Source organism: Phialemonium atrogriseum (assembly GCF_030411735.1).
Source record: "Phialemonium atrogriseum strain 8032-3 unplaced genomic scaffold QBC33scaffold_28, whole genome shotgun sequence".
Taxonomy (NCBI): domain Eukaryota; kingdom Fungi; phylum Ascomycota; class Sordariomycetes; order Cephalothecales; family Cephalothecaceae; genus Phialemonium; species Phialemonium atrogriseum.
Window position 1 is genome coordinate 159,461 of NW_026848165.1, and position 16,000 is coordinate 175,460.

The window sequence follows — 16,000 nt, forward strand, 5'->3', positions numbered from 1 at the left end:
GCCCAAGGACGAACTCGCCCTCTGTATGTCAGGCAGGCTCTGGAATTTGCAAATAAGTCCCGCACAACAAACCCCCACAACGCACCACGGGAAACGCGACGGACGGCACCGCGCTATTCTCCCTATAATACACCAAGTAAGCTGTATCACGGATACTTAGCCTACAGTATTGTACGCTATAGATTCGATGAATCATAATACTCCACACTTTCAGCAAATATGTAGCTTCCTACTCATTCGCCCGCTAATCTTGCCCTTAATATAGCCTATCATACGCTAGGTGTCCGTCGGTCAACTTGTCGACGAGACTCACGGGAGGCCCCATGTTGATGGAATTCCAAGCAAAAAGGAGGCCAATAATAAACATCAGTTGCTTCCTAAGGAACAGGAGGCTCCTTTGGCCGGCTGGGCTAGGTCTAGACCTCCCACGCGGTCGGAGGGACTTGGCACAGCCCTTTTTAATCCCCAGGCAGAATACGACAGTCAAGGGCGGCGTGAAAGGCAAGCTAATTGACCGTGGGCGGGTTGGCAGCGCTTGTGCTCGGAATGTCAACTTCGAGCAGTGCATACGAGATAATAATCCACTGTTTGATGACGATGATGATTGGAGGCGAACCGGGATCATGGGCTGAGCTGGTTTGCGGGGTTTAGCGAAGTGCTGGCGTCGGTTGTAGAAGGATACGAGTCAACACGTCAAGGGGAGACTTGTAGCAACGCCCAATGAGTCGATTGACGGTTCTATGTCAACATAAAAGATGGATGTCAGCTTCATGAATGACCCTGCTGATGTCATGCTAGAAAATACTCGATCCAAAATCTTCGTGCCAGGGAGCTAGACAGGAGCCGATCTGCCGATCAAGCTTCAGGAGGCTTGGCATGATCTCGGCAGGTACGCGAGGGAAGTACAGTACTTACTTGCTGCTCAAGACACCTACCGGTCGCTTCATCTTGGGCGTCGCCCTCTGAAAATCCCTCATGGGAGTCGAGTGTTTGACCAGCTTGGGGGGATTAATTACCTCCGAATGAATCGACACCAGCAACGATGGGCTGCAGTTTGTCTCCACGATCCTCAGGTTCCTCTGGATGGACGAGGAGGAGACCCCCACACGCTGCTTGGTAAGGCGTCGTGATGCTCGCATTCCAGGTATTTTTCACCATGGATTTGCAGGGGTGGTTCATGCAAGATGCGTCGAGCTGCACGGTAGGTTAGGCAGTCGGCAGATTCGCCAGACACGGCTGAGTTGCCTCAGCTTCTCCGGGTATACCGGGATTTATCAACACGCCTCGCATGGCGCGGTGTTGCTCACCTCCGACGAACTTCCCATCAGCTCCATCCCTAAAACCAGTCTCTGAGCAGTGAAGCGAGGGCGAGAGGGAGGCAACCCGGCGTGGCCCGCACCATGATCAGGAACATGCTCCCACCCGAGGCGGCGGACGAACTGTTCGGGTCTTTTACTTTATCGGCCCATGGGTATATTGAGGTGTCATGCCGGCATAATTAATCCCTGCTGATTTGCTGTGCTCGGTCATGCAAGCAGCGGGCTGCAGTTCGGCAGCGCTGTAGATCTCTCCCAACCCCGACATGGCTTCCTCGTGTTTTTCCCGATCCATACAACCCAACTCATCTAAGCAGATGATTTCCTGTGCGTCAGGTAGTGCGGAACCTAAGTACTTGATGTGAGAAAATACATGTTAATGCTGTTGACATTATGAGCATCATGCTAGGCGTTGAGGAAGTAATCATACCTGGGCGTCATCGGCATTGTGGTATGGATGGTTGCACGGCTGTTCCATCATACCGCTGATGTCATTGATCATGGAGATGCTGTCAAAGGAAGCTTGGAAACGCTTTGGTATTTGTAGCCAAGGCAGCAGAGAGACATGGCGGTGCCAGGGAAATGGTATCAGTAAAGTCCAGGGTGACGTCAGCAGACGAGTGCACATGCGTGCAACACCCCCTCCTATATGTAAGACCATCCCGCCTTGCACAAGCCACACCCGGAAGAGAGCAGCCTACGCCGCATAAACGAAATGCGTGTGTGGCACAAGGGCTGTCACATGACATCACGGCAGTGGTTTCCATATAGGATCCACAGTTAGCGCACAGACAACAGATTAGCGACTGAGCACCTGATAACACGCTAAATTATCAAGCTAGACTGTCAACACCTGGAATAATTTCCCTTCCCACTGCTACGTTGTACGCGGTGCAGTAAAATGATTGGTTATAGACAAAATAATACTTACCCATCATACTACTACGTAGATGCGCAAACCTTCGGCGCAACGGCCCGGTTTGACGCAGTACAAGCTTCTTACACACAATAACCTGACAGGGGTGATCTGAAATGCCGAGGTGCGGCTATTTTTGGCTGTGTACCCGGAGTCTAGGAACGGCGACCGAGAGGATCAGAAAACCTAGATCAGGAATCCGGGGCAAGGTGCATTTGCGATGAAGCCTGGTCGAGACTCGGACATGCTGTGGCCGTGGTTGTCTGCCTCTGGATCCTCTTTTGATACGACTGTCCATCACCCGGTCCGTCGGTTCTGCCGCTTTTTTTTTATTTGGGCTCTGATAAGCTTAACTCTTGTTGCTGGGGCTTGCCAACTCGTAGTTAGTACCTGACACGTGGTCACTGTGTTGCAGTAATAAACGACCAAAAAAAAAAAAACCAAAAGAGAAGGGGGAAAAAGAAAATGAGAAAAAAAGGAAAGTCACAAAGGAAAGGAAAGATAAGAAGAAAAGGAAAGGCAGCGAGGAAAGTGCCGGGACCTGTCCTATAATTATTTAGCATTTTAAGATAATTAGATCTCAGGGGGGGTGTCTAAGGCGATGATCCTCTCCCCCCCAAATGTCAGCACGGCGAGACCTCTCGCTCCTCTCGTCCGAATAATCAGTCGGTTTTTGCCCAAGCTCTTACGACCCGGTAAAAAAACGGTCCTCTGCGTCCTCTCACGTGTCAGATCGTGGAGGTGCAGAATCCGCCCTTCGAATCCGGGGTTAATTTGGATAATCGGGGCATTAATCGAGATTTGCCAGAAAACGCGGAGGGAGGGCCACCTAGGGCCACCTCTGCGTAGCATCACATATGACACCATCGCAGGCTGCAGAGAGCGGCACGAAAAAGAATAATCTCGCTTCGAATGTTGTTCTGGTGGCCCAATTGGGACTACGGCCTCGGTAGGACAGCCGGCGCGGGCTGCAATTGCCTTGATCGTTCACTTCCAAAGGCCCGGCATATCTGTCTGGCACACTCAGCCCACAGCCTATTTGACAACATGAGCTTTATTCGTTGTCGGCAGACGCCGGCGTATCCACTTTCCCATCTAGGCCTTGAACTGGCTCCAACGAGCTTTAAACGGTGCAGAGCCCGGGTCTAATCCCAACCAGCTTTTGCACCGTCCTGGCCACTGCTCGCAACAACCATCCACTTCCCCCCTTCGGGTCGTTGGAACCGAAGTTGCGACTCTGGATCTGGGATCGTTGTAGGGTTGGAGCGAGTGCGTCATCTCCCGCCGCCGCCTCGTCTTTCAGCTCCTCCTCCTGGTCTCGAGGACTCGACATGTCTTCAACATGGTCTCACGGTGAAGCCACCCCGCCCGGCGCGCAGAGTCAGGACTTCGACGACGCAGAGAAGGGTCTGTTTGTCAGCACGCAGAGCCTGCCGGTGCTGCCACCGGCCGCCCATGCAGACCAGAAGAGGCCACTACACATCGACACCAACCTGTGGCCCACCTCGCCGATCCACGAGGGTCTCACGCCGTTCTCGAGTGTGCCGGAGCTGTCGCTGGCATGGCCTGCGGGATGGCGAGCTCCCAATCCTCCGGCACCTGAGCCGGGAGCCAAGAAACCAGCAAAACCAAAACCAAAGATCAGCCGATGGATCCTCTTCCAAATCTGGTTCAACACGTACCGGAAGTTCTTCACCTTTGTCACCTTGCTCAACCTCGCAGGGATAATCATGGCCGCACTCAATCGGTTCCCTTACGCCGAGAACCACCTCGGTGCTTTGGTGCTTGGCAACCTGCTCTGCGCAATCCTGATGCGGAACGAGTTGTTCCTGCGGATCCTGTACTTCATCGCCATCTATGGCCTGCGAAGCGTACGTCTCTTTCTCTTATCATTCCCGCGACGGGCGTGCTGATGATCGTTCCGTTTATTAGTGGGCTCCATTGAGCATCAAGTTGGCAGTGACTTCGATCTTGCAACATGTCGGAGGCATCCATTCGGGATGCGCACTCTCCGGCGCCGGGTAAGAAAGCCAATCCTTTCAACACTGGTGAACAGGCCTAACAGTGTCTTCAGCTGGCTGGTATTCAAGATCGTCGACATCGTACGGCACCGCGCTGTTCAGCCCGGTTCTGTGATTGCCACGGGCATAATCACAAATGTCCTGGTCATCATTTCCGTCCTCAGCGCCTTCCCATGGGTTCGCAAGTCAGTCTTTTGTGTTTCGATTTCCCTTGTTGGACATGTCGGTGACTGACTCCCCAAATAGCTACCATCATAACGTATTCGAGAGGCATCATCGATTTGTTGGATGGCTGGGTCTTGCGGTACGTAATTTACACCCCGAATCTGGCGTCAAGATTGGTACTGACAAAATGGGATTAGACCACGTGGATCTTCGTGATCCTGGGAAATACTTATGACATCAAACTGGGGCAATGGAGAGCCGACGCCAATTCTCTGCTCAGCGCACAGGAGTTCTGGTTTGCCATGTTCATGACAGTATTGTGCGTTTTCCCCCTCCAGTTATCCCCGTGACTATTACTCATGCTCTACAGTGTCCTCATCCCTTGGTTCACCCTCAGAAAGGTCCCCGTGGAAGTTGAAATTGTGGGTACTCCCTAGCCTTTCTTTGCTCGAAAAACAAATCGACTGACAAACTGGTTTTAGCCATCACCCAGAGTCGCCATCCTCCGGTTCGAACGCGGGATGCAGCAAGGTCTCCTGGGCAGAATCAGTCGCACCTCGATCATGGAGTACCACGCCTTCGGAATCATCAGCGAGGGCCGGAAGTCTAAGTATCATTACATGATCTGCGGTGTCCAAGGCGACTTCACAAAGGGTCTCGTAGCCGATCCACCAAAGACCGTGTGGACCAGGGAGCTGAAGTTTGGTATGCTAGTTCTCTCATTCCCGATGACTACTGAGCATCCACTAATTGATATTTAATAGCTGGCGTTGGGCATGCCTCCGCCATGTTTAAACGAGGAATCCGCATCTGCACCGGAACCGGTATCGGGGCAGCGCTCTCCACCTGCATCCAGAGCCCAAACTGGTACGCATGCCACTCCCAACCCCCTTTTTTGAAAACCCCCCTTTTATTCTAACGTTCTGCTAGGTTCCTCATTTGGATAGGCTCCGATCAAGAGAGAACCTTTGGACCAACCATTTCAGCTCTGGTCCACAAAAACATCGAACCGGAGCGGATGATCCTCTGGGACTCGAAGAAACGAGGAGGCCGACCGGACACCATGCAACTCCTCAAGGACACATGGAGAAGCTTTGGGGCCGAGGTCATCTTCATCACCTCCAACATGCAGGGCAATGATGAGATGATGCAAGGTTGCCGTGCAGGTACGTTTCCATTCGGAATGCAGCCTGGTGATCCCAACAGCCAAAGAAACCAACTAACCTCTGCCCTGCTCAGCTGGATTACACGCATTCGGCACTCTGTGGGACTTTTAATCAACCTCGCATCACGGATAGTGCATCCCCACACTGGAGTTTATTGTTTTGCAGAGAGTCAAGGCAGCATGGATCGAGTAGAGGATTTGGATAATTGTCATGTGGAGCATGGGTTGGATGGAGTAGAAGTTTTGATACAGTCAAGTGCAGGCAGCATGGGCGGGCAAAGTAGAAGTTTCGATATTATACGACAGCCGCGTGGCTACACATGTTTATCTTAGCAGATAATCTGAAATTGTTTAAATCAGTGGAGTGTTGTGGGCAAGTCAGTCGCGCTCGGGAACCATGCGGCGGACAACGCGGTCAAAATAGCTGCGGTGGCAGTCACCCCCGTCAGACGCCTCACGTTTTGGGTCGCAGACTTGTCTTTGGCTCTTCTTTTGTTTTTCCAGTTCGGTGTGAAGGAGCCTTCGTCGCGGATATCAAACTCAGTCTTGTTCAGTCTCATCCCTCTCGTACTTCCTCTGCCTTGAAAGTAGAGCCATTTCAAGACATCTTAGGGCTGACTGACTTAATAAGGATAGGGCTTTCTGGAGTCATCTTGAGAAGACTGGTTCAATGCCAAATTCTTCAAGGCATCGTCTGCCCCTAATCCAAGACCCGATACGATACTTCTCCTTTAGAGTAACCCAATCGCAAGGGCGTCTTATAATATCAAGGTCTTTAAATATGTTATGCAAAAATGAAATAGGCTAGCTAAAATAAGGTGCCATTAGCGAAAACAGGGAGGCGCGGAGATTAACCTCTTACGAGCCGTGGGTCTGGGTCCGGGGACCCCACAGGAACGGCCCAGAGCGGGGGCGAATTCAGGGGGAACCAGCCGGGAACCGAGGGCTGCCGATGCAACGATTAATTCCAAACCCTTGTATTTAATTGGCCTCGTATTCGGCGATTCGGATAGCTTCGCCCAGTAGGGTCTTGTAGAAGGACCGGCTAGCCCCGGCATCCGGCGATGGGATCCCCGGGGTGTATGATAAAAAGGTCCCAGACACGGCCGAAGGATTAGAACGGCAGGCTTCAATGAAGTTCATTTTCAGGTCATTCCGCATCCAATTTACCTGTGATCCCATCCCTGCCCACAGACTTGGCCGAAACCGTGCCAAGCAGCCACCTCGTCTAAGTGAGGTGTCTGCCGCTTCGAACCAAGCTGTATTCCGACAACCTACCTTGCCACCCTGCATTTACAACGCCGTTACTTCGTTCATGCCAACGCTGAAAATTATTATCTCTTCGGATTATTTATTGTCATGCAAAAGCTAAAGCGATTTAGAAACTCTACAAGAAAACTCGAAACATCAACACGGAACGCATAAACATTCAACACATATCAAAGTCATGACCAGAGGAGACACTTGACCTCAGCGACTTCAAGCCTCCTTCTCGGGCACCACGCCATTGTGTTTCTTCTCGGCATCAGACCCAGGGTAATCCTCGCCGACCCCCGCCCCCAACGCCGCGGCCTCCTGCTCAGGCACCTCCTCCACGACCGCGGGCTCGTCCTCGCGCCAGAAGGCCTTCTTCCCAGCAAACAGGCGGACGATCCAAGGCGGGAAGAAGCCGCCGGGGATGCGGTACGACCAGCCGTCGCGCTCGTCATAGTTGGGCGGGACGACGCGGCCGCGCGACACGACCTTGATGGCCCAGACGACGCCGTTGAGCAGCGCGTACGAGCAGATGCCGCCGATGAGGCCGTTGGCGATGGAGTAGGTGAAGGGCATGAGGCAGATGGTCAGGAAGGCCGGGACGGCGTCGCCCATGTAGCGCCAGTTGATCTCGGTCACGGAGCGGACCATCATGGCGCCGACGAGGATCAGGACGCAGCCCGTGGCCCAGGGCGGGATGGAGGCGAAGATGGGCGCGAAGAAGATGGAGATGAAGAAGCATAGGCCCGCCACCATGGACGTCAGGCCCGTCTTGCCGCCCTCCGAGATGCCGGCGCCGGACTCGACGAAGGCGGTCACGGGGGGCACGCCGAGGACCGCGCCCACGGAGATGCTCAGCGCGTCGACCATGTAGGCCACCGAGGAGCCCTCGAAGTCCTGAGTGACGGGGTCGATGAGGTTGGCGAAGCGGGCCATCCCGTAGAGCGTGCCGGTGCAGTCGAGGATGTCGACGTACAGGAAGGTGACGAGCGCGAGGCCGAACTGGCCGCCGTAGCCCGAGATGTTCCACTCCTGGACGTTGAGGATGTGCTCGATGCGGTGGAAGTCGACGACCTTCTTGAAGAAGTTAAAGGCGTCGTCGCCGAGCGTCGTGTAGGGAAAGTAGGTGACGGGGGTGGTCCGGGGCCAGGAGATGATGCTGACGAGGACGATTCCGGCGATGATGGCGCCCTTGACGCGGTACATCATCAGGATGACGGTGAAGATGCCGCCGCAGAAGATGCCGATCCACATGGACGGGTATCGCATCTTGTCCCAGCTTGGGCACGTCCCGTCCTCGAGCCTGTTCCCCGGTGAGCACCCGGCGAGCTCCATCGGGGTCGCGGTGGCGCCAACGACGAGGGCGATGCCTTCGCTGTAGGTCAGGCCGATCAAGGTGAGGAATAGGCCGATGCCGACGCTGGTGGCGAGCTTGATGGAGCGGGGGATCGCCCGAGCGAGCCACTGGCGCATCCCGAACAGGGCGAGGCCGAAGAAAATGAACCCTTCGACGAAGATGGCCGTGAGGGCAACTCGGTAGGGGATTGGACCGCCTCCATGAACACCAACTGTTGCAAGGGACGTTAAGGTCAGCTGGGGGGGTGGAGTAGAGATATATGTCCTCTTGAGACATGAGAGAACTCACCGACAGTGTAGGCGAAGTAAGCATTGAGACCTAGGAAAGGAAATAACCGTTAGTTTCTTAATCATTCCCTTTCCTCTTTCCTTGGTTTCCAGTCGTGGAGCAATATTGGGTCGTCCCAAATGCCAAGAGACGAAACACCAGAGAAGAAATGCTACCACGTACCCATTCCAGGGGCCAAGGCGACCGGACTTTATATGGACAGAAGTTAGAACAATGGTCTCTTCCCACAAATATAATTACAACGACGTCCAAAAGTTGGGCGAGAGTGAAACTTACAGATTCGCAAACAGCCCCATGCAGAAGCTGGCCAGTGCGGCAATAGCCGCTGTAGCCGTCACAACATCACGCTTGATGGCTTGAGCGCACATAAGATACTCCTCGTTGGACTTGCACAGAGGGTCGTCTGCAGGTCCGTTACAGACGCAGGTGCCGCCCGTATCGGCGACGATAGAGGCATTGACAGCGATGATGTAAGCCATGGCGAAGAAGGTCGCGAGACCAGCCCGCACCTCGGTGAAGAAGTCGGAGCCCTTCCGCTGTTTGCGCTACAAAGGAGAGTCAGCTAATTGAACCGGACGCACGAGGCGGCCAATAGTGACGGAGCAAACCTACGTGACCGGAGCCATCAAGCCGAAACCAGCGGCCGACAGGGCTAGCGGCTACTTTGAGGTTTATATTCCTAACGATCCCCATGGTTAAATGCCTTGAACAATGGGGTGAATTGCTTCAGGTGGCGGAGCAAGCCCTGATGTTTTGGATATGTGAGGGGCAATATGAAGCGAGGGGAAGACCGAAGAAAAAAATTAAAGATTAAAAAAATGAAGAAAAAAAGAGTGGAGACTTGAGATCGGGATGAACTGCCTGAGAAACAGCAACAGAAAGGACAAGCAAGATAGCGATTGCCCCCCTAGTCGATTGTGGCTGTCTTTATCCTTGTCGCCGTCGTTGTTATCGCCAGATAGTCTGCAGCAGAGACGGAGGAGGAACAGACAAAAGAGGCACCCTCACGTTCTCAAGTTAAGCACAATTTGACTTTTTTTGCCTTCCAGGCTTCCTAGTGCCAATCCCCCCACATCGGATTACAGGAATTTTCTGCGTATTGCCGAAATGTGGAGTGCAAAACCCGACAAAGCGTTATCGATAGGCATGTGTTATCTTCCAGAATGCTTCTTACCGCATGATCCCTGCATTTGTTATCTAAGTGATAAGAACCGAATGTTTGATTGGTTCTGCGAAGCACTTCTGCAGCAGATGCAGAATAAGGCAGGTGCTTAACCAGGTTGCACTTAACCTTATTAGGTTTAGAGCGTGTCATTGGTGGCGGAACTGGTCGGATAAGCCCGCAGCCCCGGCTCCCGGTACCTGTTGCACTTCGTCCTCGATGCTCTCTCTTATCTTCGACGCTGCTCGACACAAGCTACTTTTATTCGCAGGCCAGGTTTAGTCACTCAGCAGAGCGTTCCGTCCTTGAACAAAATGGGACGGGGTATAACGATAAAGCTTGTTAATTGCTCGGAACGGAAGTAATTAGAATTGAGATGTGGACGATGCTGCAGGAGGTGTGAAATCTTGGCCGTTAGAAACTGACCCCGTAACGCAACTTGATACGATACCTCTCTCTTCAGCTGCAATAAAACCTACCCTGTGATTATAAATAGAGCTGCACACACTTTTGTACTAAAAAGAGGTAGCGGTGATAAAGGGGGAAAAGGGGAAAAGGGGGAAGCCTCCGGAGGGATAACGTTGGCCCTCCCCTTCTTATGCAGGTTGTTAACGATACCCAAGTAGACGAGGTCCATGGCAGTACAAGCGGCGACAAGAGACGGGCTATGACCCGGATTGGCTTGGTGACGAGCTCCTCTAATTAACGCCCATTTAATAGGATGTTGCGCCCACATTCTGACAATCCTAGCCCATAGAACTCCACAAACCTTCGTAGAGACCTCATTTCCCTGATACATTCCTCAAAGTATTCTCACTCCCGTCTGATCCAGGTTGCCTAAGCAAGCATGTCTGGGATAGAGATAGCGGCCCTCGTTCTTGGGGCTCTCCCCGTAGCGATAAATGTCCTCCAGACTTACAAAACCATCATCTCGACCAAAAAAGCTAGATGCGACCTCGATGCTCTCGGACAGGAACTGCAAACAGAGCAACTCCTGCTTCAGAACGTATGTGAGACCCTAACAGGGACAGATGACCGAAACTCCCTTTGGGCCCGATTGGGGACGGTTTAGGGATCGCCTCCGGCTTCGACTCTGGAAATCTTAGGTGTTTTTAACTTTGCTGACTGCTTGGCCCGTAGCCAAATTAACAGATGACCACTCCATTCTGCGGCAGTTGAACAAACTCGCTGCTTTACTCTCAAGAAGAACGACTTCGACAGCATCCTGAGAAGGCTGAAAGACGGGAATTCGGTTCTTCAGGGCCTTGCCCGTCAGAGCTTTGATCTTGAGCCCGATAGGCGCCTCCGTTCACAGACACGGCTTATGACTCCTGCGAGCAAAATGTCGTCCAGCATTTTTGAAGGCCTACAAATCGCGATAACATGCCGCTGTGCTCAGTCCCGCCACGTTGCTCTGGAGCTTGTCTCCAGAACTGCCGTGCTCGTACCCAGCGATGTGGACGATTGAGTTGCCACAGATTTCCATTTCCACGTTGTATTGGGATCGAATTGCGACGGTTTTAACAACAGCAGTATGGTAGCAGTGCGGGAAGCTGGAACTACGTAGCAAATATCTCGACGGGACAGTCTTCGGTTTCAACTTGCGGAGTGTGGCAATAATCCAGCAGCACCCTCAATTACACCAATCATTCCCATCCCGGTCAAGTCATCGCGCGGGGTCAAAATGGTATTTGCCCATCCGTTCCAGGCCGACAGGAGACGGAAACATGTCATCAACTCAAACACTTGTGCAAGATCCTGAGATCCCCGTTCTCATACCGACATCACCAACCCACGTGCAACTGCAAGTCTCAAACATCTACCAGGTCGTTCACGGGACATCCAAGAGGCCAGCCACAGACTGCTACGGATACATCATAGATGCTAACCACAGGTTCACGGTCTCCCCCCAGCACCCCGAACCAGAGCTCTGTTCCGCCGTCACTCTGGGTCAGGTCCTGGCCGGCAAAGCACCGGGCCTCGTCGCTCTTGGCTATTCCGAGAAGCTCAAAATCTCAGTGGTTTCCATCAATGTCCTCCATCTGCACACCACACCTTGGCTAGCCAAGGTCGAGCCTGCAACACTACTTCCGGGTCGAATCATGGAGAGCGGCGGAGGAAACCACTGGGATGCGGTGAATTGGTGCCTCAGGAGTGTGTTCCGGATTCAGGGCTTGTCAGACGGCACGTTTTGTCAGAGCTATTATGAGGCGGTGGTGGCTCAGCTTGAGGAGGACACAAAATATTTATGACCTTGCTGAGAAGATTCGGGCCTAGCTGTTCGTCTGTATCGTTCACCTGGGACGGAAAACTTATATATAGTTAGTACGAGGTGTTTTACCACCTAGTTAAGGGAGGGTCAAACTATCAAATGGATATCATACGGCAGTTCGGCGAAGTGTGTCAAAGTCTGTGTGATTTCCATTTATCGCGGGCTCACTTTTAAAGTAAGTCCCGCTTTTCTCCCTCTAGCCATAATATTCGAGTCTATGCCATTCTAATGCGTTCTCTAATCCTCTAATCTATTGTTAGCCCACCAGATCTAGGCTTAACACATCGATAAGGTAAAGATAAATTCCACAGTCTGGCCTTGCAAAGGCACAACCACTGTCATGACGTAACAATCAGGCCTTCTACCTGACGGGATAGACTGTTGGACTGATCCAACGGGACAACGAACGAGACAGACCATCTTTTTGTCTCTAGTTCTTCTGTCCCCATGCCTTCCTGTTCATGGATGCACACAAATCCCGGGCGAGAAGTCCAGGAGCGTGGCGCCAGGATGCACCCAACCCCACACTGTCTTATATCCGACAATGCACCAAGAGGGCCAACTCAATCCGACTTGTGGAGGGAGCCGGTGACATAGTTCTCGGCCCCCAGGGCGTCGATGAGCGCGACGTCGTCGTCATCAAGGACGAAGTCGAAGATGCGGAAGTTGGACTCGATGCGGTGGGCGGTCAGCGACTTTGGCAGGACGACGTTGCCGCGCGACGCGCTCCAGTTGAGCAGGATCTGCGCCGGCGAGCGGTCGTGCTTCTCGGCGATCTTGCGGATCGTCGGGTCCTCGAGCTTGTCGCCGCGGGCGAGCGGCGAGTAGGCCTCGATCCGGATGCCGAACTTGCCGCACAGGTCGACGAGGTCCTGCCGCTGGCAGAAGGGGTGCACCTCGATCTGGTTGACGGCGGGGACGACCGTCGCGTTGTCGAGGAGGTGCTGGATGTGGCTGGCCCCGAAGTTGGAGACGCCGATCGACCGGACTATCCCGAGCTTCTTGGCCACCTCCAGGGCGCGCCAGCTCTCCAGCCGCTTCTGCTCGCAGCTCGAGGGCGAGTGGATCAGGTAGAGGTCGAAGTAGTCGAGGCCGAACTTGTCGAGGGAGTCGCACAGGGCGTTGAAGGTGGCCTCGTAGCCGTGGTCGGCGTCCCAGAGCTTGGTAGTGACGTAGATGTCCTTGCGCGAGACGTTGTTGGCCTTGAGCCACCTCCGGATGGCCCGCCCGCAGGCCTCCTCGTTGGCGTAGCGAGCCGCCGAGTCGATGTGGCGGTAGCCGGCGTCCAGCGCCGCGATGACCGCGTCCTCGGTCTCCTGCCCGTTGGGCGCCTTGTACACGCCCAGGGCGACCTGGGGGATCAGGTTGCCATCGTTGAGCTCGACCGTGGGGTTGGGGTTGGAGACGGATGATGCACGTTCACGGGCGTCGGTCACAATCTTCTTGGCCAGAATCGGGTGCTGGGGGGCGATTGTGGGGGAGATAGCGGAGGGTGCCATGGTGATTGATGAGAGGTAAGGACTGGATTTGGTCTTGATTTGGAGCTCAGATATGCGTTGGATTTATCGATGAGTGAGTGAGTGAGAGAGCGGTGAGTTGGTCGGATGAAGATTTGCACATGGACCTGAGTAGACAGTTTGGGGGTTTATATACATTCTCAACCGTCGAGGGGCGACTGCAAACTCGAGTCATCTCCATGTTTCTTCTCGATACTAGATAACACAAACTGGAGATGATGGAGATAGACGGACCCGCTTTCCCCTGGCATACCGCATTTCCCCTTGCAGCGGCCGGCCCGTTATCGAAGATAAACCGGGCTCAGAAGTTCGAAATTTTCAGGGCGGGATCCATTTGTTGACGTCAAGCTCGCTTTTCCGTCTCCATAAATGTATGAGACCACTAGAGGCGGTCTGAGGCGAAGGCTGAGGATGAAGGTGGTGCCGAGGTGCTGGGTCGCCAATGACGGCGCCGGTAAGGAGGTTCGAGTGGGGGCCGTGTGTGAGTTTTGGAGGATGGCGAGAGCCTCAAAGTTTTCGTTAGTCTCCAGTTTGTCTCAGCAGGAAAGGCCGCAATTGCGGGCCATGGGAAAGTTAAACTGGAGACGGAACCCCATTTTATACCTCCACTTGGGTTTCAGGTGATAGTACCGGTGACCTGGTTGGTCGATACAACCGCCGCTGCTGCTGCGGCACTGTAGTAAATTATTGTATCTGTCCTTGGTAAGCTAACGCTTGGAGCCCAGGTGGAGGCGCTGGTCCATCCGTTCCCACAAAACAAGCCCATTATGACCTCATACCGTCGACGCAGGCAGACCCACCTGGAACAGAATACTGTGCAACATATGTACACCTTCAGCTATCTTTGACCACAGGCTACTTTAGACCGAGAATTGGGCATTTATTGGTTGCCCAATGCCGAACCTTTTTTCCCGATTCGCTCCACTTGATCTGCACGTCAGGATCTTCATTGCAGATCACAAGTAGTGATCCTTCCTTGGCGAGACCCTGAAATCAGGGACCATCTTCACTTTTTTGGATGTTGGTTTGCCTGGTACACATGTAATTGCTCTCCTGTCCAGGTTTTCTGTCTGCTCACTTTGAAGATGATACTCCACTCTCGGTATTTCCTCAGGCTCTATGGTGCCACTGGCATGAGATTTACTGCACCACCGTCCGCTGAATTCTAACTGAGAACCTCCCTGATTAACGGTATGGTCTAATGGTGGGACCGGCTCACGGAGCGCCGACACTGTTGACAGTAACAGCAGGTTCGCTGCCGTGATTGCTCTTGAAGCCAGGTCTCTTTCATTGATCAAGCAGCGTTTCTGATCCGGATATCCAGCCTTTACTGCACCAAAGAAGACCGGGTTCCTTGTTCGTTTTCATTATTGTTAGTCTGTCCCTTGGGTCAGGGGCAGATCCTTGGACATATAAACATGCGCATAATACGAAATTGGTAACCCGAGTGGGGATCCAAAACCGTTGCAAGAGCGTTAAAAGTTACCTCGAACACTCTGCAATTTCTCAGGGGTAAACACTCTCTGGTGTGTGTAAGACGAGATATCTCTAGTCGATTGCCTCAGTCGACAGGAAATGCAGTCGTATCCAGATCGCACTCGATTTGGTGATCCGGCGCACCGGGCGGCAGGGGGCGGGCTCTGCCGAGTCAACCGATATTTCCCCCTGACCATCATCCAGAAGGGTTTAACAAGGGTAAATAGTCAATCCCTGGCCAATGAGGCAATCATTGAGACTCTTCGCAATTCCTGAATGAGGAAGCCGAGACGGGTACCAAGACATTAGCTGCTGCATGGAAGGTTCGTTGTTATCAACCGCAGCGGTACAGTTGGCGTCAACCAGCGTGGTTCTGGGGTCTCGTAGGTAGCTATGGGTAGGGTTCGTATTTCCATTGGTCGAGTAACTCGTCTCGGAATTCAACGGGGTGTTTCCGGGTCCTCGGCAAGGCATTATGGACCCAGGAGTTGTCGACGGAAGCGGCTGAACAGACGGCCAGGTATTCTGACTGGAACCACGTGTCGAGGCCGTTCAACCCAAGCGTCTTTGTCAAGTTTCCAACCAAGGAACGAAGCACTAGAAGTATAATCCCCATTAAACCGGACCATTCAGCGTGGCCCAAGCCGAACAGATCCACGGTCAGACCCACAACTTGTCTCCGCCTGTCAAACAGGTACAGTCATCTCTATGGCATCTTCCCGACACAGTCTCAAGGGTACCTAATTCCCTGGCCTTGGCCGGACCAATCATGGTCCGCTCCTATTGCTGGAACCGGAAGACGAATGAGAGTTTGAAGAAAGCCGAAATCAGGCCGAATATGACGGCGTCGAGAGGTACTCCATTAAGCGGACAAGTTGACAAGGTGATGGTCTTTTAATTTGGCCTACAGAACCATCTTAAATCCTCGACCCGGATGTAACCCTTGCCGATGAGCTTCCCCATAGGTTCGTCCATCAAAATTGTGTGGGCAAGACTAGCGTGTTTGCCTCGCTGATGAAGTATTGAGAAATACCTCCATAAGCAAGAGCGGGCGCCTATAGTTAGCCCTGGAGTATATGGTGGATGATAAA

The 16,000-nt window shown here is 53.2% G+C and overlaps 5 protein-coding genes across 5 annotated transcripts; 3 read left to right on the plus strand and 2 right to left on the minus strand.

Moving 5' to 3' along the window:
* Window positions 1-3,120: 3,120 nt before the first annotated feature.
* On the plus strand, window positions 3,121-5,695 carry QBC33DRAFT_498602 (uncharacterized protein; the record flags this gene model as incomplete). The annotated part of the gene is made up of 10 exons (XM_060425625.1): window positions 3,121-4,103; window positions 4,165-4,253; window positions 4,307-4,438; window positions 4,500-4,557; window positions 4,616-4,737; window positions 4,789-4,840; window positions 4,901-5,123; window positions 5,183-5,285; window positions 5,349-5,584; window positions 5,658-5,695. The coding sequence occupies exons 1-10, from the start codon at window positions 3,564-3,566 to the stop codon at window positions 5,693-5,695; spliced, it is 1,593 nt and encodes a 530-aa protein (XP_060280032.1). The 5' UTR covers window positions 3,121-3,563.
* A 1,195-nt stretch (window positions 5,696-6,890) lies between these two features.
* On the minus strand, window positions 6,891-9,480 carry QBC33DRAFT_548683 (permease family-domain-containing protein). The gene is made up of 5 exons (XM_060428878.1): window positions 9,095-9,480; window positions 8,759-9,027; window positions 8,645-8,670; window positions 8,483-8,512; window positions 6,891-8,405 (listed from the first exon to the last, which is right to left on the minus strand). The coding sequence occupies exons 1-5, from the start codon at window positions 9,173-9,175 to the stop codon at window positions 7,063-7,065; spliced, it is 1,749 nt and encodes a 582-aa protein (XP_060280033.1). The 5' UTR covers window positions 9,176-9,480; the 3' UTR covers window positions 6,891-7,062.
* A 1,011-nt stretch (window positions 9,481-10,491) lies between these two features.
* QBC33DRAFT_518248 (uncharacterized protein) lies at window positions 10,492-11,112 on the plus strand (the record flags this gene model as incomplete). The annotated part of the gene is made up of 2 exons (XM_060426236.1): window positions 10,492-10,654; window positions 10,820-11,112. 2 exons carry the CDS (start codon window positions 10,492-10,494, stop codon window positions 11,110-11,112), a joined length of 456 nt encoding a protein of 151 aa, XP_060280034.1.
* An 8-nt stretch (window positions 11,113-11,120) lies between these two features.
* On the plus strand, window positions 11,121-11,961 carry QBC33DRAFT_212175 (uncharacterized protein). Its single transcript, XM_060422675.1, has one exon. The coding sequence runs from the start codon at window positions 11,372-11,374 to the stop codon at window positions 11,894-11,896; it is 525 nt and encodes a 174-aa protein (XP_060280035.1). The 5' UTR covers window positions 11,121-11,371; the 3' UTR covers window positions 11,897-11,961.
* A 518-nt stretch (window positions 11,962-12,479) lies between these two features.
* On the minus strand, window positions 12,480-13,415 carry QBC33DRAFT_458660 (2,5-diketo-D-gluconic acid reductase A; the record flags this gene model as incomplete). Its single annotated transcript, XM_060424894.1, has 1 exon — window positions 12,480-13,415. One exon carries the CDS (start codon window positions 13,413-13,415, stop codon window positions 12,480-12,482), a length of 936 nt encoding a protein of 311 aa, XP_060280036.1.
* Window positions 13,416-16,000: the final 2,585 nt, after the last annotated feature.